This window comes from Eschrichtius robustus, chromosome 2, assembly GCF_028021215.1.
Source record: "Eschrichtius robustus isolate mEscRob2 chromosome 2, mEscRob2.pri, whole genome shotgun sequence".
Taxonomy (NCBI): domain Eukaryota; kingdom Metazoa; phylum Chordata; class Mammalia; order Artiodactyla; family Eschrichtiidae; genus Eschrichtius; species Eschrichtius robustus.
In genome coordinates this window covers 62,073,111-62,095,355 of record NC_090825.1, presented here as the reverse complement: position 1 = coordinate 62,095,355, position 22,245 = coordinate 62,073,111, and the positions used below count along the sequence as shown (strand labels likewise).

The following is a 22,245-nucleotide window of genomic DNA, read 5'->3' as shown; positions in this document are numbered from 1 at the left end:
AGTGGGGCTCGGACTGGCCGGCACAGTAGGGACCTTAGTGATTTGAACTTCACCTTGAATTCGGGGTCCCTTGAACTTCTGTTGGATTGAAGAAATCCAATCAAATGTTGAGTGTAAATAAAACTTTAGTGTGATGAACTCTACGAGACACGTTTGACTCACATAACAAACTGACAAACAAGCTACTTTCAAGAACTTTTAAGCCCGAAAGTTGAAGGTAGTTGTCGCTAATTAAACTTAAATCCAACCTGTTCACTAAAAATATACCTGAAAGGATTGCATTTTAGAAAACACCTTGATAACCAAATACCTGGAAAAGCTGGGGATTTTCCCCAGTAGCCCAAGTGATTAAGTTTGCGGTAAGTATATATGCACTGTCATCAAAGTACAAAGATGGCGTCACGATAGCATGAAGAATCAAATGGGTCATTAGAGGTAGAATGAAATTTTAAACTGATCTTTGTGGATTATAAAACAAACAAAGCAAAAACGAATGGAGCTCAGTGGGAATGAATGACAGGCCCTACAACAGGGCAGAAAAGGAACTAAACCCTCAAAGTGACAAATTAATGCTTCCACTATAAATGCTTTTCTCCCCAGTCCTGTTCAAACTCTGGAAGAACATGAATGGGGGAACAAATAGGTCCTCTCTAAACCCAGACCAGAGAAATGATTTGTTTTGTTTTATTTTTTTGTTTTTTTCTGGTGTAATAATGAATTCTATCTACTTTCCTCTTCTTTGTAAAGTCTTGAGTAGAACAGTATATAAAAGAAAAAACCTATTTTAACTGATAATAGCTAGCTTTCAGTGACCTTTATTGCCAGACATTATTTCCTATTTCATAGAGCTACTGTGGGAATTAATGAGTTAATTAATGAGTTACTATACATAGAACACTTAACACAGTGTTTCATGTTTTTCAGCATGTAGTAAGTGCTTATAAGTATTAGCTGTTATTATCTTTAATGTTGATAGTGTTGACAACATACCACATACTATGCTAAGCACTTGTATATGCCTTATCTCACTTGTTGTTGTTCTACTAATTTTATTGATAATAAACTGAGGCATGGGAGGTCAAGAAAGTTGCCCAAGATTGCACAGCTGGAAATAATAACATTTATTGTGCACCTACTATGTGCTAGACATACTGCTAATAAACATTTTCGATGTGTCATCACATTTAGGCCACACAACTAGTCTGTGAAATAAATTAGGCTATCCTGGTTTTACAAATGAGGAGACACCTAAGGTCACACAGCCAGTGAGTGATAGAGCAGAGATTCGAACCCAAGCAATCTGGTTCCCAAAGTATGTGCTCTGTACTGCTATGCACCGTGGGCTTCTGGGAGAGGGATATAAGGGGCTCACTTCAATCCCCCAGCCCTTTCCTTTTGCCCTCATTACCATTCCCAGCAGTGCTTTCCTTTGGGGGTCACAACATTACCTCTTCATAGGCCCTGCTCTCCAGCTACAACCAGTCCATTCTACTCGGACGTTACAGAGAGGGAGAGACCCAGACGATCCCGCTCAGCCCTGCACTGATGCTGGAGACTCCTCGCCCCCCCGCCCAATTTTCTCTAAACCATGGAAACTTTGTTTTCTATGAGCTTTCCTCTTCTTATTTGCAAGTCAGCTAACGTGACTTAACATTTTATTTAAGCCTTGTATAGTTAAAAATCTCAAAGGTTATACACCAAAATGTTAACAGCAGCTAATAAATTTGCAAGTAATTTTAATTTTCCTGTTCATACATTGTGTTTTCCAACTCATATAACAGTAAACATATAAATTACATTGAAAAAATAATGTATTTTATAAAATACAATCATAGACTATATCAGAGGGTAGTTTCCCAAGAGTCAGGAGGATCCGTTGTATAGCCAAGAGGGCAAGGTTGCCTTTCATGAACACCAGACCATCAGAAGTGTCCCAGGCATCCCTCAGTCCCTTCCCAATTAGTGTCTCTCAAATTATCTCAGCCGCAGACCCTTTTATCAAAAGTGTAGAGAAGTACAATATATTTAGCAAATATATATTACAGATTCTTCCTTAAGGGCTAAACTGCGCTGATTGAAATGGAGATGGGACCCTGGATCCTCACCCATTAAGCCACCATCCCATCTAAAGGCAACTCCCAAGGTGTGTCTGGAAGCCCTTCTGGCTTTGGAAAACACAGTTCTCCACTGAAACTGATGGTCCACCTCATTCTGGAAACTTGAACTCCTTTAGATTTCCAGAGTTTGCTCAGATAAGGAGCTCTATACGTTTACTATATATTATGTAAGATAGTGATTTTCTTCATCTGCCCTAAATTTTTCTGCTGATCTCCTCTTTACATCCAAAATCAATACACATGACTAATCCATCTTATAACTGAGTATATCTGTCTGACCGGAAAGCTTTATTATCTATCTCAGAGGTGGCTTTCAGCTCGGAAGGAAAAGAGAAAGATGCGTTTGTTTATGCTTCTGTCTGAACTCCCTCGTTTCTGCCCAGAGGTTAAAAAATTCTATGCCCTTTTCTCATCCATCAAGATGATGGATGGAATATGTGGTACTTTTGAATCACAGTCCGAAAGCTTCTGCTCTCTTGACTTCTGTGATGTCCTTTTGAACCAGTTTTCTTCCTCATGTTATTTTCTTCTCCTCTGCCTCCTTTGCTGACAGTTTTCCTTTGGCACTAGTCTCTGTCTCTGGGCTTCTGCTTTCCTCTTGCTTCACTCTACAGACAGCTAATCCATTTCCAGGGTTCCATGATCACTGTATTGTGGATAGTGCTTGAATCAGTGTGTGCCTTCAGTCTCTCCTATAGAGTCCAGTGTTTTAGCTCCATGGGTAGTGGATCTCTCTCTCTTGAGTTCATATTAATTCTTCACAGTCAGCATGCCTAACTCCAGGGTCATATAATCACCACTATTTCCTGCCCTAACGTCTCTGTTCTGCCAATATCAACAATATTCTCTCAATCACCAAACTTGAAACCTTGGAATTTTATCTTTTATAACCTTTAGTCACTAGAAATCTTAGGTTTTACCTTCAAAACTTCCCTTAGATGTGTCTTTGCTCATCACTTCATGTCATAGAATTTAAGAACACAATGCTCTCTTATCACATAGTTGTTAATAAATATTTTCTAAATCGGGATCTAGTCCAACTATGTCAGTAAAATTCTGAAAGTCATTAACATTCTAAGAAATCTCTGCTTCCTGTCTTTTGTCTCAACAGTGTATCTAATACACTGTCAATTTAATAATGAAAACACAAATTTAATAATTCTAAACACAAATTCTCTTATGTGTATAGATACAAAAAATCCTCAACAAAATACTAGCAAATGGAATTTATATAAAGAGGATTATACACTATGACCAAGTGAGTTTATCCCAGGAATGTAAGGTTAGTTTAACACCTAAAATCAATTAATGTAATGCACCATATCAGTAGACTAAAGGACAAAAAATATTTAGTAATCACAATAGATGCAGAAGAAGCTTTTGACAAAATGTCATACTTCTTCTGGATAAAAACACTCAAACTAAGAATAAAAGGGGACTTACTCAACTTGATAAAGGGCATCTACAAAAAACCTACAGCCAGCATCATACTGAACGGGGAAAGACTGAATGCTTTACCCTAAGATCAGGAATAAGGCAAGGATGTCTGCTTTCATTATTTGTTTCAGCATTATATTGGGGATTCTAACAGGGCAATTAGGTAAGAAAAAGAAATAAAAGATATCCAAATTGACATGGAAGAGGTAATACTACCCATATTTGTAGATGACATGAGCTTGTATATAAAAAATCCCAAGGAGTCAGCTAAAAAACTATTAGAACTAATAAACAAGTTCCACAAGGTTGCACAATACAAGATCAATGTACAACAATCAGCTGTATTTCTGTGCAATGAACATGAAACATGAAATTAAGAAAATAGTCCCATTTGCAATAGCATTGAAAAGAATAAAATACTTAGGAATAAATTTAAGAAAAGAAGTACAAAAGCTGTATTCTGAAAACTATAAAACACTGCTCAAAGAACTTAAAGAAGACCTAAATAAATGGAAAGATATCCCATGTTCATGGACCAGAAGACTTAATACCATTAAGATGGCAATACTGCCCAAATTGATTTATGGGTTTAATACACTTCCTAGCAAAATCCCAGCTGGCTCTTTGCAGATATTGATAAACCGATCCTCAAATTCATAAGAAAATTCAAGGGACTCAGAATAACCAAAGTAATCTTGGAGGAAAAAAACAAACAAAACGTTGAAGGACTCATACTTTCTGATTTCAAAACTTACTACACAAATTACAGTAATCAAGGTACTGGCTTAAGAATGTAGACATATAGATCAGTGGAATAGAATTGAGAGTCCAGAAATAAACTCTTACATTTATGGTCAACTGATTTTCAACAAGAATGTCAAGAGAATTAAATAGGGTAAGAATAGTCTCTTCAACAAATGGTGCTGGGACAACTGGATATCCACATGCAAAAGAATGAAGTTGAACCCCTACCTCTCACCACATATAAATATAATTCAAAATGAATCAAAGATCTAAACGTAAGTGCTAAAACTACAGACTCTTAAAAGAGAACATAGATGTAAATCTTCATGACCTTGGGTGAAGCAGTGGTTTCTCAGATATGACACCAAAGCATAAACAGTACAATAGAAATTAGATAAACTGGAATTCATTAATATTTAAAACTTTTGTGTTTCAAAGGACACTGTCAAGAAAGTGAAAAGACAGTCCACAAAATGGGAGAAGATATTTGCATCTGATAAGGGACTTGTATCTGAAATATATAAAGAACTCTTACAACTAAATAATAAAAAGACAAATAACCTAAATTAAAATGGGCAAAGGATCTGAATATATATTTCCCCAAAGAGGATATACAGATGGCCAATAAACACATGAAAAGATGCTCAGCTTCATTAGTCATCAGGGAGATGCAAATCCAAACCATAATGAGATATCACTTCACACCCAATAGGCTATAATCAAAAGACAGGCAATAATAAGTGTTGACAAGTATATGGACAAATTGGAACCCTCATACTCTGCTGGTGAGATATAACATGGTTCAGTCACTTTGGAACAGTCTGCAGTTCCTCTAAAGGTTAAACATAGAGTTACCATATGACCCAGCAGCTCCACTCCTTGGTCGATATCCAAGAGAAATGAAAACATGGATCCATACAAAAACACATACATCAGTGTTCATAGCATTATTCATAATAACCAAGAAGTGAAAACATACCAAATGCCCATCAACCACTGACTAGATAAATAAAATGCAGCATATTTATACAATGAAATATTAGCCATTAAAAGGAGTGAAGTACTGCGACATGATACAACATGGATGAAACTTGAAAACATGCTGAGTGAAAGAAGCTACATATTATATGATTTCATTTATAAGAAAGGTCCAGAATAGGTAAATCCAAAGAAACAGAAAGTAGATTAGGAGTTGCCTAGGGCTGGAGGGTGTGGAATGAAATGGGCAATAACTGCTAATGGTATAGGGTTTCTTTTAAGAAAATGTTCTAAAGTTTATTGTGGTGATGATTGCACAACTCTATGAATATGCTAAAAACCATTTAATTTTATACTCTAAAGCAGTGAATTGTATCATATGTGAATGGTGTCTTAATAAATCTGTTAGAAAAAACAGTTCAATCTTTAAAAAACATATTTGAATTCCTCTTGTGTCTTCCTACTGATGAAGGGGAAAAGCGGCAATTTCTCAACCTTGTATTTAGCGCCTTGACGTTGTTTCACCCCGTCTTCCAACTGTCTCACCCAAACTTCCAACAGCAGTTACATCACTGTGATTCAAATGCATTAATCATTGGGACGGCTTTTCTCATTCTGCAGTCTAAACTTCCCTTTTCTACCTCCAGTTTATCCAATTTTTAGTCATTTGTTGATTCAGTAAAGCATTGTTGAGCACTTATCATTGATGTGCCAAGGCGCTGGGCTAAGCTTTGGGGTTATAGAGATGAATCCGACTTAGGCCATACCCTATATTGTTGTACACTAGAAACGGGGAGGAGTGGTAGATAACAAAGGGATACATCTTTCAAGTCTTTACCTAAAGTCTCACTTCCTTCCTCAATCTTTTCTCTGTGCTTCAGCCTTCACCAACTTCTTCCTACCATGACCTTTTTATAATATTTACTGTTGGATTTTAATCATATTCTATATCATGTTGTTATTTAACCATTTCACGTATAATCTCCTTTCCTCCTAATTAATTTGTAAGATTACAAATAACAGAGCCCCTGTGTGTTAGTTTTCTATTGCTGCTGTAACAAATTACCACTAACTTAGGTGGCTTAAAATGATACAGATGTATTATCTTCCAGTTCTGTAGGTCAAAAGTCCAACACAGGTCTCACAAGGCTAAGATCAATGTATCAGCAAGGCTGTGTTCCCTTCTGGAGGCTCTAGTATAAAATCCATTTCCTTGCCTTTTCCAACTTCTGGTGGTGGTCCATATTCCTTAGCTTATGGCCCCCTTTTCCATCTTCAAAGGCAGCAAAGTTGTCTTTGAGCAATCTCTCTCACTCCTCTTCTGGCCAAAATTCCCTCTGACTATAGTCAGAAAATAGTCCCTGCTTTTATGGACTCATGTGATTAGAATGGGCCCATCCAGATAATCTGGGATGATTTCCATATCTCAAGGTTCTTACACTTAATCCTATCTGCAAAGTTTCTTTTGCCAAGTATGGTGACATATTCACAGGTTCCGGGGGCATTTGGCCATGGGCATCTTTAGTGGTCATTATCCTGCCTACCACACCCTTTTTTATACTTCTTTGTATTGCATATGAGCCTAACACTGTGAAGATAGATGGAAAAAGATATACTATTCAAAGACTAACAACAACAGTGACAGCTAATACTGCAATATCTATACGTCAAAGTAGACTTAAAGAGAGAAAACATTATTAGAGATAAAGAGGAATTTTTCAAAATTATAAAAAGAACAATCAGGGACTTCCCTGGTGGTCCAGCAGTTAAGACTCCACACTCCTGATGCAGTGGGCCCGGGCTCAATCCCTGATCAGGGAACTAGATCCTGCATGCCACAGCTAAGAGCCTGCATGCTGCAACTAAAAGATCCTGCATGGCGCAACTAAAGATCCCACACACCACAAGGAAGATCCCGCACGCAGCAACAAAGATCCCGTGTGCCACAACTAAGACCCGGTGCAGCCAAATAAATAAGTAAATAAATATTTTTTTAAAAGGGGGGGGGGCGATCAACCAGAATTTTGCTTCTAAATTTATAAGCACTTAATAATATAGTCTCAAAATGTGTGCAGCAAAAAATGACAGAACTAAAAGGAGAAATGAACAAGTTCTAAATTATTGTGAAAGATTTTCAAAATAACTGTCAGTAACTGATAGAACAAGCAAAGAAACCAAAAAGTCAGTACAGATATAAAAGACTTGAACAGCATAGTTAATAAACTATGATATTGCACCCAACAACTTGAGAATACATGTTTTTTCAAGTAAGAATGGAATAGTACACAATTGACCATGTGCTGGGCCATGAAGCAAATATCAACACTTTTCAAAGGATTTAAATCATATACTGTACATCTAAAATGATTCTAAAATTAAAAGTTTATTTTTAAAACTCAAGAAATATATTTTCTAACCATAATGGAATTAAACAGGAAATTAATAACAAAAGGATAACTAGGAAATTCTTAAATATTTGAGCATTAGGCAATACTTTCAAATAAATCATGAGTCCAAAAGAAAATCACAATGAAAATTAGAGAATACGTTGACCTGAATAATGAAGATGCATATTTGAAACTTGTATGATAAAAATAATCGGTGCTTGGATAAAAATTTATAGTATTAAATGTATATATCAGAAATGAAAAAAATGCTGAAATCAATTATTCAAGAAGTTATAAAAGAAACAGCAAATTAAGCCCAAAGAAAATAGAGGGAAGAAAGGATAATGATAAGAGATGAGATTAATGAAATAGAAAAACATACTACAGTGAGGATCTAAAGCTCAAAAATAGGTTGTTTGAAAAAACTAACAAAATCGATTAACCTTTAGCAAAATTTATCATGGGAAAAAAGTGAAAAGGAGAAATTGCTAATATCAGGAATGAAAAGATGGTGTTACTACAGACACTACAGGCATTAGAAAGAGAATTTAAAAACCCAAAGTTTATATGAACTAGACAAATTCCCAATAAAATACAATTTATCAAAGCTGACAAAAGGAGAAATAGAAGATCTGAATGGCCCTGTATCTGTTAAAAAATCAATAATGTAAAACCTTCCCCAAAAGAAAACTCTAGACCCAGATAGCTTCACAAATGAACTCTTCAAAATATTTAGGGAGTAACATGCATTTTACACAAACTCTTCAGGGAACACTTCCCAATTCCTTTTATAAAACCTATATAACCTTGATTCAACAACATGATAGGAACATTCCAAAAAAAATTTTAGAGCAATTTCTGTGTTGAGCATAGGTACAAAAATCTTAAACAAAATGTGAATATTTGCTGGCAAATATAATCAGTCATAAACAAAATGTGAATCCAGCAATATATAAAAAGGATAAACATCATGACTAAAAGCAGTTTATCCCATAAATGCAAGGTTGGTTTAGCATTTAAAAATCAATAAATATAATTCATTACATTAAAGGATAGAAAAGAATAATTATATGATATTCTCATATTATGCAGAAAAAGCATATGATAAAATTTAACAATCACTTAGGATAAAATAAAAATTCTTAGTAAATTGGGAAGAGGAAGGATCTTCTTTAATCAGATAAAGTGTATCTATAAAAATTTTATATTGACATCATACTTAACAGTAAACTATTAAAAGCTTTTTTTTCCTCTGAAATCAGGAATGAGACAGAAATTTGCACTATCACTACTTTTATTCAAAATTATACTGGATTTTACCACCTATTTTACTTTGCCATAGATGCTATATATATATATATTTTTAACTGAAGTGTGGTTGATATGCAGTGTTGTGTTGGTTTCTGGTGTGTGGTACAGTGATTCAGATATAAAAAAAAATTATACTGGAGATTTTGTTCAATGTCATAAGGTAAGCAAAGGAAATTAAAAGATGTAAAGATAATACAGGGAGAAACAAATGTTGTTATTTGCGGATGACACAATATCATGTGTAGAAAATCCCAAGAATCTATAAACAAAGGATTAGAATTAACAAATGAATTTGGCAAAGTCACTGGATACAAGGTCAGTATGTGAAAAAGTCAATCGTATTTTTATATACTAGCAACAAACATTCAGAATGTGAAATATATCTTAGAATTTATATTAGTATCAAAAAACATCAACCAACTGGGAGTTAACAAAGGATGTGTAAGACCTCTACACAGAAAATCATAAAATGTTATTAAGAGAAAAATTTTAAAACCTAAATAAATGTTGGGATCCACCATACTCATGAACTGTAAGTCTCAATGTTTTAAGGCATCAATACCCCCAAACTGATCCCTGAAGTCAGTATCTTTATAATCAATATCCCAGCAGCTTGTCTGGGAAATTGACAAGCTGATCCTAAAATGTATATTGAAAATACAAAAGGCCAACAATGATGAGATGACTCTTGAAGACCAATGTTCACTGTAGGATAGCTTATGCAGTTGACCCTTGAACAATGTGGGGGTTAGGGGCGGCAGCCCTCTGTGCTGTTGTGCAGTTGGAAATCCACGTATAACTTATAGTCAAATCTCTGTATCCATAGTTTCTCTGTATCCACAGTTCCATATCCATGGTTTCAAGCAACCTCGGATCCTGTAGTACTGTAGTATTTACTCTTGAAAACAATCCGTGTACAAGTGGACCCATGCATTTCAAACTCATGTTGTTCAAAACTTTTACAATTTGTGTGGAAACACGAAAGACCCCAAATAGCCAAAGCAATCTTGAGAAAGAAAAACGGAGCTGGAGGAAACAGGCTCCCTGACTTCAGGCTATACTACAAAACTACAGTAATCAAGAGAGTATGGTACTGGCACAAAACCAGAAATATAGACCAATGGAACAGGACAGAAAGCCCAGAGATAAACCCACACACATATGGTCACCTTATCTTTGATAAAGGAGGCAAGAATATACAATGGAGAAAAGACAGCCTCTTCAATTAGTGGTGCTGAGAAAACTGGACAGCTACATGTAAAAGAATGAAATTAGAACATTCCCTAACACCATACACAAAAATAAACTCAAAATGGATTAAAGACCTAAATGTAAGGCCAGACACTATCAAACTCTTAGAGGAAAACATAGGCAGAACACTCTATGACATAAATCACAGCAAGATCCTTTTTGACCCGGCTCCTAGAGAAATGGAAATAAAAACAAAAATAAACAAATGGGACCTAATGAAACTTAAAAGCTTTTGCCCAGCAAAGGAAACCATAAACAAGATGAAAAGACAACCCTCAGAATGGGAGAAAATATTTACAAACAAAGCAACTGACAAAAGGTTTATCTCCAAATTGTACAAGCAGCCCATGCAGGTCAATATCAAAAAAAAACAAACAACCCAATCCAAAAATGAGCAGAAGACCTAAACAGACATTTCTTCAAAGAAGATATACAGATTGCTAACAAACACATGAAAGGATGCTCAACATCACTAATCATTAGAGAAATGCAAATCAAAACCACAATGAGGTATCACCTCACACCGGTCAGAATGGCCATCATCAAAAAATCTATAAACAATAAATGCTGGAGAGGGTGTGGAGAAAAGGGAGCCCTCTTGCACTGTTGGTGGGAATGTAAATTGATACAGCCACTATGGAGAACAGTATGGAGGTTCCTTAAAAAACTAAAAATAGAATTACCATATGATCCAGCAATCCCACTACTGGGCACATACCCTGAGAAAACCATAATTCAAAAAGAGACATGTACCACAATGTTCATTGCAGCACTATGTACAATAGCCAGGACATGGAAGCAACCTTAGTGTCCATCGACAGATGAATGGATAAAGAAGATGTGGCACATATATACAATGGAATATTAGTCAGCCATAAAAAGAAATGAAACTGAGTTATTTGTAGTGAGGTGGATGGACCTAGAGTCTGTCATACAGAGTGAAGTAAGCCAGAAAGAGAAAAACAAATATCGTATATTAACGCATGTATGCGGAACCTAGAAAAATGGTACAGATGAACCGGTTTGCAGGGCAGAAGTTGAGACACAGATGTAGAGAACAAACATATGGACACCAAGGGGGGAAAGCCACAGGGGGTGGTGGTGGTGGTGTGCTGAATTGGGCGATTGGGATTGACATGTGTACACTGATGTGTATAAAATTGATGACTAATAAGAACCTGCTGTATAAAAAAATAAATAAAATAAAATTCAAAAATTTAAATAAAAAAAGAAAAACAAATACCATATGCTAACATATATATATGGAATCTAAAAAAAAAATGGGTCTGATGAACCTAGGGGCAGGACAAGAATAAAGACGCAGACATAGAGAATGGACTTGAGGACACGGGGTGCGGGGGAAGGGTAAGCTGGGACGAAGTGAGAGAGTGGCATGGACATATATACACTACCAAATGTAAAACCGATAGCTAGTGGGAAGCAGCCGCATAGCACAGGGAGATCAGCTCCGTGCTTTCTGACCACCTAGAGGGGTGGGATAGGGAGGGTGGGAGGGAGATGCAAGAGGGAGGAGATATTGAGATATATGTATGCATATAGCTGACTCACTTTGTTATACAACAGAAACTAACACAACATTGTAAAGCAATTATACTCCAATAAAGATGTAAAAAATAGATAAATAAAAATAAAATAGGATCATTTGAAAAAAAAAAAAAACCCATGTTGTTCAAGGGTCAACTGTAATAGCAAAAATAAATAAATAAGTAAAGTAACCTAAATTCCCATTAAAAGGGGAATGCATAACTAAAATGTGGTATTTTTATGTAGTGAAATATTAAATAGTTAAAAAGAATATATATATACATACATACATATACATATATATATACATACATAATCACTGAGCTCTAAAAACACAGTAGTGCGTGAAAAAGCAAGCTGCAAAATATGTATAGCATAACACATACATGTACATTTCTAAAGTATAAAACTACTGTGTATTATTCCTTGACACATAATGTGTTGCTGTATTTTTAAATGGCTGAAGGACGCACTGAAGTCGTGACAGCAGCAGCCTCTGGGGCAGTGGGTGAAGGGACTGGGATTGAGGATGGAGAAAAAGGAGTCTGTCACTTCATCTTAATTGTCCTACTTCCCTTATTTAAAAAAAAAAAAAAAGGCAAATATGACAAAATGTTAACATCTGTTCATTCTGGGTGACAGCTCACAGGGTGTTAGTTATATTATTCTTTGTGCTTTGCTCTTTGTTTAATTTCTCAAAATGAAAAAACTTAAGTTGAGATAACAGCATCTTTCATCATTTAGTCTTAGACTTATTTATTGTTTAGGTATTTTATGTTCCTGTTTGTTTTAAAAATAAATGTATATAAATATAAGTATAGCTGAGACAGCTAAATTTCCTTCCTTTGTTTATGTTCACAAAGCATACTTGTTTTACTTAACATTCTTTGCTATCAAAATGTGGTCTTTATATACAAACTTGTGAGTAGTAAATCACGAGGGCTCACAGTTCTACCACAGTCTGTATATTAAGAACATACTTCCTATGGTAGACGTCCTCGTACACCTTGATCGCTAGAAGCATCCATTTGTATTGGAGCCAAAATAGCCACAAGCAAACAGAGAAACAAGAAGTCCAAAAGATTTCCTCTTTGGTGCTGATGATTTGTTGGTACTGATTGTTAAGACTGAAGGTCTGAAACCACCAGTGTTTATTGGCTCAGTCTGCAGTATGCCTCTCCAGGGTCATTCCCACAAGACTGACAAAAGAATGAAACTCCCTGCCTTTTCCACCACTGACGGTGCTTCCCGCGTTAAACTGCGTGCAGCACAGAAGTCCCGCTCAGGCGGGGTGGAGGGCACTCCCAAAGTCCTTTATCACATGATGGTGGTGCTGGACAGATGGTGGTGAGGGCACTTTTACAGACACATCACACACTACAGCTATTAGTCATTGGACAGGTAGTCTGACAGCCTTTGGAAGTACACCCAAGGTGATTGCTATGACCATATTTGAAAAGTTGACAGATAAATGTGGATTTAAAACAGACTAAATATTAAACAATTAAGCCCTAAGTTGAGGCTTTTAAACATGCACAGGTAGGAGTGAGGTGGGGACCTCCATACCTTGCCTTCAGGGATCCACCAGGGTCTTCAACTAGAGTAGAACTCAGGTCTCTCTCACCTTATTCGCTCCTCCCCACAAGCAGGCGCAGAAGGAAGTTATCCGAAAGAAGGAACTGAGCATGCTCAGTTCAGACCCTTTTGTCCGTCTAATTTTGGAGCCAGCCTGTCCCCAGGATATATGTCAACACACAAGGGTCAATCATTAGCAAGGCCTCTCTGACACAGATCTGAAGTTATGTTCTCTCCAATCAACTTCATCAGTAACAAAAGCAATATTTTTAGCTCCATCTCTCTGGCCTCTACCTCTCAACTGGTTCCAAAGTCAAGAGGGGACGAGGGAGCGGGTACTATTAATTGTTCCCCTCAAAACCTGGTGATCAATTAATATAAGACCTCAAGATGATAAATTAATATAATCCATGATACCAACCAATAATTTATATACCAGAATTATCTTATCTGAATAGTTAACTGAGCATTGCTCACTTACTTTTAGATTTCATAAGTGTGGTTAAAAAAATAAATGTATGTACGATTTATCATGGCATGCTTGAACTCTCATAGCTTGAGACAGACTCCATTAAAATGTGCATTTTATAATGTATTACATTATCTGCATAGGTGTACAAGTATACACAGAGAATGGATTTAACTCAACCATTTAACAGCAAAAACAAAACCTACCAAAGAACCCACCCCATACGCTGTCACAGAACACAGTTCTGCATATGGCCAGCTGTACGTAGGCAGAACATAGTGGTTTTAAGGATGAATTAGTGTTCTAATCTCTTTGGGATTTCCTTTATATTAGTGGTGGTTTATGACTGACGTTTAATGTAACTGGAGCTTTCTGTTTATATTTAATAGAAGATTCATTTCTGTGGCAGGATCCACATTTACGCTCCAGTGTTGAATAAAAGCTACTGTTCTGCAAGAGGGATGTAAAATGTTGATTTATAACGACACATTCCAGTAACAGTGATCTAATTCTTCCAAACCCTCTCACCAGGTCCTGGGAACAGCATGGTTCCGGCAAAGGATGATTTTTCCCTTCCAGAATATTCAGCCTTCAACACATCTGTCCATGCTGCCATTAGATACAGGAACTGGAAACTCCTCACGGGCTACCCAGGTAGAAGGCTTAACATTTCCCACTAGAACAGCTAGGAAAATTTTACCAAAGAGCAACTGCCTTTTGCAAAACATGATCTCTGGGGCTGCTGAATGAGGGGAAGGAGTGTCATCTGGTCCTAAATTTTAAAAAATTAAGAATTAACTGTAGAGGCGGGGGGAGGGTGAAAGGAAGAAACGCAGCTCTAGTGCTTCATGGAAAATAAGGGTTTCAGATATGCACGGCCGTCAAGCACAGCACTTCTAGCTGGCAAAGAGCATCTCTGAAAGCTACATCTTCAACCAATGGTATAGCAGGGGGAGGAGGTTGCTTCCCCTGAGCACATTCTCTAGAAGTGACATCCTTTAAATATTTTTATGGTATGTGGTATGATGGTTAAGATTGTGATGCAATTAAGCAATGTTTATAATGAGGACATTCTTGGCGTTTGCGGCAAGACAATCCTTCATCGTTTGTGACTGTCCCATACGTTCTAAGATATTTTAGTATCCCTGTCCCAGACCACTAAATGGCAGTAGCACCCCCGACAAGTCACTGTGACAACTAAAAATAACCACTACCACCACCACCCCCAGACACACACACATGAGACATGTTTAGTTAAAGCCCCAGAAGTCAGAGTCGGAGACAGATCTAGACATAGCATCAAGGGCCAGATTTTTTTATGTGTCCATACCCACAACAGAGCTCAGCCTTGTCCCCCAGACTCCTTGCTTGAAATTAGAACCTGCCTACAATACTCCTCCTCCAATAAACTCTTGTACTTCTTTGCCAGGCTGTGGTTACTGGTTTCCTCCACCATCTCAATATAATGTTTCCGTGATACCCTCCTCGGACCCTCCGACCAAGACCTACTGGCTCTTTGACATTGATCAGGACCCACAGGAAAGGCATGACCTGTCAAGAGAATATCCTCATATCGTCAAGCAGCTCCTTTCCCGTCTGCAGTTCTACCAGAAACACTCGGTGCCCGTGTACTTCCCAGCACAAGATCCCCGCTGTGATCCCAAGGCCACTGGGGCTTGGGGCCCTTGGATGTAGGATTTCAGGCAACCTAAGGGGCAGCTAGAAAGCCTTTCTGTTGCGAGTTGGACTTCAGGCCTTTACTTTATGACTCTTGTCTCATTTGTTCTCCCAACCTAGGTTCACCTGGCCCTTCTCTTGCTCCTAAACCACACTGAGGTGTCTAATTTCAACCCCTAGTACATTTGAGATGCTGATAAAATCTGAGTACTTCTGCTGTTGACTGGGGCGTGTGTCTAGAGGAGAGGGTGACTGGCTTCATTCCCTCTTTCCTGAGCCGTGGGACAGCAGGGAACACGATTTGAAAGAGGAAGTTATTGAGTCTTGGAACCTGGAGCAGCTGGCTCTTTTTGCCTCACAAGTCAGATGTTAGATTTCCCTCTGCCCATAGCTGGGTTTTATTGGAGTGATTCACATTTCTTGTAACAAAATGAAAGGGTCAGACAGTTGTTAATGGTTCTGTTGGCCAGGGGTTCTCCCTGTCTGTGAGAGATCGTGTTTAGGCATCCCATGTGAATACCCCGGCTTGGTTCACCCCTCGCTCATGCATGTCTTCACTCACCTCGTCACTCATCCCGTCATGGAGCGTAAGGCTCGTTGCATTATTAAGATCAGTGTGGCACTAGGCCTACTCCTTGGTTCTGGTTTTTACAATAAAGAAATTTGTTTTTTCCCCAGTTTTTTCCAGCCACTGCGCATCTTGTCTGGACTGCCTGCTACCCCACTCCCTTTGTGGTTCTTTTTCTACCCTTTCTTCTGACTCAGGTATCCCATGCCTGGGAAGGCTGCTTCGCTTCTCCACTATGCGCACCACTGGTTTTTGGAACGCTGCTGAGGCCTGCCTTCCTTTTGCTCCTGACACTAAAGCTAGAGCCCCGCCCAGAAAGGGCAGTGCGTCTGGCTCTGTGGGCATGCTCATGGCAGTGCTTGGGTCTCTGTCATCTGCTTGGTGACTTTTTTTCTAGTTTATTCTCATGAGTGTAGCTGTGTCTCATAATATATTCAGTTGCACTGCTCTTCGGTAGCAGTGAGGAGAAACCCTGGGAAAGGATAATATTGTCCTGAGACGATGCAAGTAGGCAATTTGAAAAAGGAAATGGCCGGCATCCGGGATACCGGGCCTTGGTAACACAGATGAAGGCACATCCACGTTTCTCTTAGTCTCTCAGTTTTAGTGCTTGTATTGAGGTTCTGAAGTTGGGGAAGGAGGATGCACAGTTTGACCTGCCAGCTCTTTCTTAGCCCCACCAATGTCCTACTAATGTGGACCAGTCCAGATTAGCTTCAGGAGTGTCAAACTGGCACCAATGCCTGGTACATAGAAGGCACTCAATACACTTTTAAAAAAATAAATGAATGAATGAACAAATGAGTAAATGAGAAAGTCTCACACCATGGAAGGTGCTAGTCCAATGAGCTGAATACAGGGCTGAATATAAATATCTTCCAACTGTCGCTTTTCTGTTCTCGAGCTGCCCTCCTGGGGTAGGAGCACAGTCTGCATATCTGGGAAGTCTAGGACACGCCACAGTGAAGTTGTAATGTCCTCTCAGAGGGAGAGGGGAGAAAAATATGCCTACTGAAGATACTCTTCTGCCAATAATCCTCAGTTCTCTTCTGCAGAGGACACTAGAAACTAAAACTACCAAGCTGTATGATATAGGTCATGGTACAGCCATCCTTCAATTCAGTAGCAGTATTCTCCGGTTACGACTAACTTGTATTAAAATACAGTGATTGGAAAGAAATGGTGCTAGAACTAATGACACCTGTTACCAACCTGTACCCTACTCCTGGGCTGGCATGCAGCTGGCCAAAATGCTACTAACTCTCACTCCCATACCTGTGGCGGATATTAGGAACTAACTGAGCCCAGAGGTTCCTTCTGGATCCTTCTAACCCCAGGACCGTAGGTACCATTAATACTATAAGATTGGAGGACATCACTACATGACACCTATTTGCTCCCCCTGCTGTCCCAGCAGCTGTTCCCAGTTCTAGTTCCTTGATCGCTATGTACGATGTGGATGTTCTGCACTCGATGGACCTAAAGGGAACTTTAAAGACAGAGTTTTTGGTAAAACTTTTATTTGAGATTTTATGTTATCCATAATAGAATGTACTCATTGAACTTTCTTATTCTGTACAAGAATGTGAACAGATTCATATGCTGTCATTAGAAGTATTAATGGTGTTTCTCTCTGATTTTGTTTACCTTTAAAGAAGTTTTGTTTATTGTTTTTCTTTTTACTACCTGATTGTGCCAGATTTGGGGGACAAAAAATTAAATTTATCTTTGAAAATGTGTCAGCTGTGAGTATGGGGTTTCCATTTGGGAGATGAAAAAGTTCTGGAACTGGATAGTGGTGGTGGTTGCAAAACATCATGAATGCACTTAATGCCTCTGAATTGTATACTTTAAAATGGTTAAAATGTGTAGTTTTTAACTACAATTTCAAAAATGTGTTGGCCCATTTTATGGTATGTGAATTATAACTCAAGAAAGCTATTAAATAAATAAATATAGCAAAAAATATCAGAGCTAAAAAAAATGTGTCCATCATTGCCCCAAAGACACAAACTATAAAAAAGGATATTGGAGGAAGGTCAAGAGAGGGTCAGAGTAAATATAAAGTGATAATAAGGGAGTGTATTAGTTCTCTATTGCTATATAATAAATTACCCCCAAATTTAACAGCTTAAAACAATGAAGATTTGTTACATCACACATTACATGAGAGTCAGGACTTTAGGAGTGGTTTAGCTGGGTGGCTCTGGCTCAGGGTCTCTCATGAGGCTGTAGTCAAGCAGTTGACCAGGGCTACAGTCATCTGAAGGCTTGACTGGGGTTAGAGGACCCACTTCCAAGGTGACTCACTCACAAGGCTCTTGGCTGGAGGCCTCAGTTCCTTGCCCTGTGGGCCTCTCCATGGGCTGTGTCATATCCTCACACATGGCAGCAAACTTCCAGCAGAGCCAGAAATCCAGAGAGAGAGAGAGAGAGGGAGCTGCAGTACCTTTTATGACCTGGCCTCCGGAATCATACACTGTCCCTTCCACCTTTTTTCACTTCCTGAAAAAGGAGTCACTAAGTCCAGCCCATACACAGAGGAGGAGAATTAGGCTCCACCTTTTAAAGGAAGTGTTAGACTTGTGGACCTATTTGACACCACCACAGACAACAGAGGAGAATGGACAAGTGTAGCTTCCTGGGGAATTGATTGTACAATCAAGTCCACATGCATTTATCAAATGCTGCTATTTGAAGAGAAAGAGTAGAAAAAGCATCCAGCTTTGCTCTTTACTGGTAGAATGACCATGGACAAATCATTTAACCTTCTCTGTGCCTCAGTTTTTTTACCTGATGAAGTGATGGGTTGAAGTAGATAATCCCTAACTTCTCTTATAACCCTAGGGTCCAGAACAATTCCTGGCACATAGTAGATGTTCAATAAATGTCGGTTGATTGACTCTCAACTGACTGAATTCTAATACAACAGTGAGAAATAATAGCGTGCTAAAAATAGCCTGAGATTGTGCTCAGTCTTAAAAAAAAAAAAAAAAAGAACTAATTTGGTGATAGAAGTCAGCTTGGTGCTTTCCTTATGGGGGAAGGATACTAACTAGGGAGGGGCATGCTGAAACCTTTTGGGGTTTAGAAAATGCTCTATATCTTGATCTAGTGGTCTTTACATGGGTGTATCCATATGTAAAAACTCACTGAGAGGTATACTTAATGCACTTTACAATTTATATGTTATACCTAATTAAAAAGTACTTTAAAACAAAAAACACCTGCCCTTAGAACAAAAAGAGCACTACATACTTATAAGTTACAAAAATGTACCTGGAACACACAAACATTTGTACATAAAACATTTTAAATGCTGCAAGGAAATCTATTTGATGAAACCTTTCTGTGAATCCTTTTGAAAACACAAATTTAGGTTTCTGTATTTACAAAACCTGAATACGTCGATTTAGATTTCCTAAACTGAGATTTTGCTACCCAGGTTTTCCTGAAGGAGTCACACCCATGTATCAGTGCTGGGGGAGGGGTGTAGAGACCAGGAAATGACACAACCAAGACTGAGGGCATGGCCTCTGGCCCGAAAGGGCTTATGATTGGATTCTGTGGTACCAAGTTATTTCTAGCTCAACAGTTTTTAAGAATAGTCCAGCCAATACTAAATGTATTGAAGTAGTAATTATCCTTCCCAATCACCACTTAAACTTAAAATCTATTTTTTGTCCAAGTAGAGAATAGTCATCGCTTGTGTAGATTGGTTAATTTTCAGGCCATTCCAAGACCAGCCTGCTCACCCTGGCATCACCCTTACTGATCACCAGAGCAGGTAGGTTTGACTGACATAGAGGTACCTGCCACATCCCTTTCACCTTTGTCCCATTGCCATGGGAGCCACCCACCAGATGGCACAAAGTCAAGGAGGAGAGCAGTGACTCACGCTGTCCTGGGCCTGACGTCAGGGCTCTGTGACCATCAGGAAACTGGAGAGACAATTTCATTCTCAAACTAATTCACTCAAGTAACCAGTCATTGAGCTTAAGCTATTTCATTTAATAACCGTTATTATTTTTCTGATAATAGAGATAATATGTATCACTGTAAGAATTTTAGAAAATACAGAAAATACATATCAAAGAAAATTAAGCAATCAATAAGCCACCCAACCAGAGTTAGCCACCATTCACCTTTTTTTACACCCCTTTAAGAGAGGAAGTGACCCACTTCCCAGATTGGTTTTCAAATCCCATTGTGCCCAGCTGAGGTCTCATTGGAGACTCAAGATGGTAGATAAATAAAATGTTGCCATTTTTGGTAATCTTGATTTTAATCCCATTAACGAATTGTAGATGATCCCAGGAATGTTACCCTAAAGGGGCATAACTTCTCCTCTCCCTCCTCTCCCCCTCCCTCCCTCCCTCTCCATGGGTCTCAACAGGGGACCTGGGCACAGAGAGGGCCAGTGTACCATCAATCAAACCAGCAACTAGGCACCAACCTCTTATTCACACCAGAGTCTTGCAGAGAAGAGCAGAGGGGATAAACATAAACACATACTCTCCTCCCCTCCTGGGTGAACAGGACTTATTGTGTTTTTATTTACATTAAATGAATCAAAGCTCGGATTGCCCATGTGCCAGGATTTTGTAGCTGGGATCATTCAAGTCCACGCTGTGGAGGCTAGGACAAGGGCAGCTGATGGCAGCAGGGTTGGATGGGTGCACTGGATCAGACCCCACTCCCAGGAAGCTCACCTACCAGGGAGCACAGATGGGAGACACAGCAGACAGGAGGAGGAGGTCCCAGAAAGGGCAGAGGCAAGGTGGAGGGGGCTCAGAGTCAGAGACAGTGCACCTTAGCGCCCGGCAAGGGAATTCATTTTCCCTTAATTTTTGCTTCTTGTTTTTTTACACCCATGAGAGCAGTGAGTTCTTTCTATATAAACTATTTTTACATTTGATTAGAGGAGCCTCTGATTTGTTAGGGAAGCGGCGGGTTTGGTACGAAAACATTATTGTTGGGGCTTCACAAGGGCGCATCTGGTTTTCCCTGGTCCTTAAGCCAGGGCTTGAGCAAAAGGGTTCGGGTTTAACGCATGCAGGTGATGGAAATATGTGGCCCCCAACACCCAGAAAGAGGAGAAGGGCCCTTCCCAGGGGCACCTGCTTGTGTTCTGTCACTGAGGTCCGCAGATACTCCTTCTCTGCAAAAGAAGTGGCTCCAGGTCCCCGGGCAGCCGGAGCCAGGAGGCCGGCCCCCACGGCCCCTTGCGACCCCACCCAGACCTCCGTGGCTCACATGGGCCCTTTCACTGCTGCGTGTCTTAACGTGGTACTTTTCCTTAAATTCACATTCTTTACTAGAATAAGTACTGTAAAGACTTTTTTTTTTTTTTTCTGGCCGCATTGGGTCTTCGTTGCTGCACGCGGGCTTTCTCTAGTTGTGGCGAGCGGGGGCTACTCTTTGTTGCGGTGCGCAGGCTTCTCATTGCGGTGGCTTCTCTTGTTGCGGAGCACGGGCTCTAGGCGCGCGGGCTTCAGTAGTTGTGGCACGTGGGCTCAGTAGTTGTGGCTCGCGGGCTCTAGAGTGCAGGCTCAGTAGTTGTGGCGCACGGGCTTAGTTGCTCCGCGGCATGTGGGATCTTCCCGGACCAGGGCTCAAACCCGTGCGCCCTGCATTGGCAGGCGGATTCTTAACCACTGTACCACCAGGGAAGCCTGAAATGCTTTTTTTACCACTGTGGTAAGGGGAAAACTAATATCCTGGGTAATCATAAAAATACACACAATGAATACTCTTAATAAATACACACAATAGGTACTCAATAGATAAATAAATTGCTCTTACATTGGATCTAGGAACTGTTCCTGACCTGGAAGGAAAGAGTATTGAAGAGCGGTTAACTTTTTCACTAAATGATTCAGTGTCACCAGTGTCAGGGCTGTGACTTTGGCCTGGAGACAAGGAAACGCCCCGAGGGCCAGCCGCCCGTTCAACGTGTGCCCAGGCCCTGGGCGGTGCTGGGTGGCGCTCCATGTGACTGGTAACTCTGCTTGCTGATGCGCTGCTGTCCCCTTCGCCTGCCATGGCCTCCAGGAAGAATCACAGCTGTACTCTTCTCCCAACAGCTTGTCTTGCTCGTGTGCCTGGAGGCCCCAAAGCAAGGCAAGCATTCGAAATGAGGTAAACATACAAGCACAAAGAAGAAACCAACATACACATCCTCTG

The 22,245-nt window shown here is 39.4% G+C and overlaps 1 protein-coding gene across 1 annotated transcript in view; it reads left to right on the top strand.

The window, feature by feature from the left end:
• ARSB (arylsulfatase B) overlaps positions 1-18,026 on the top strand; it is a 176,065-nt gene extending 158,039 nt beyond the window's left edge. The window contains exons 7-8 of the mRNA XM_068535554.1: positions 14,346-14,468; positions 15,244-18,026. Coding sequence (XP_068391655.1) covers positions 14,346-14,468; positions 15,244-15,509 — 389 coding nt within the window. The 3' untranslated portion in view covers positions 15,510-18,026. The remainder of the gene's footprint in view (positions 1-14,345; positions 14,469-15,243) is intronic.
• Positions 18,027-22,245: the final 4,219 nt, after the last annotated feature.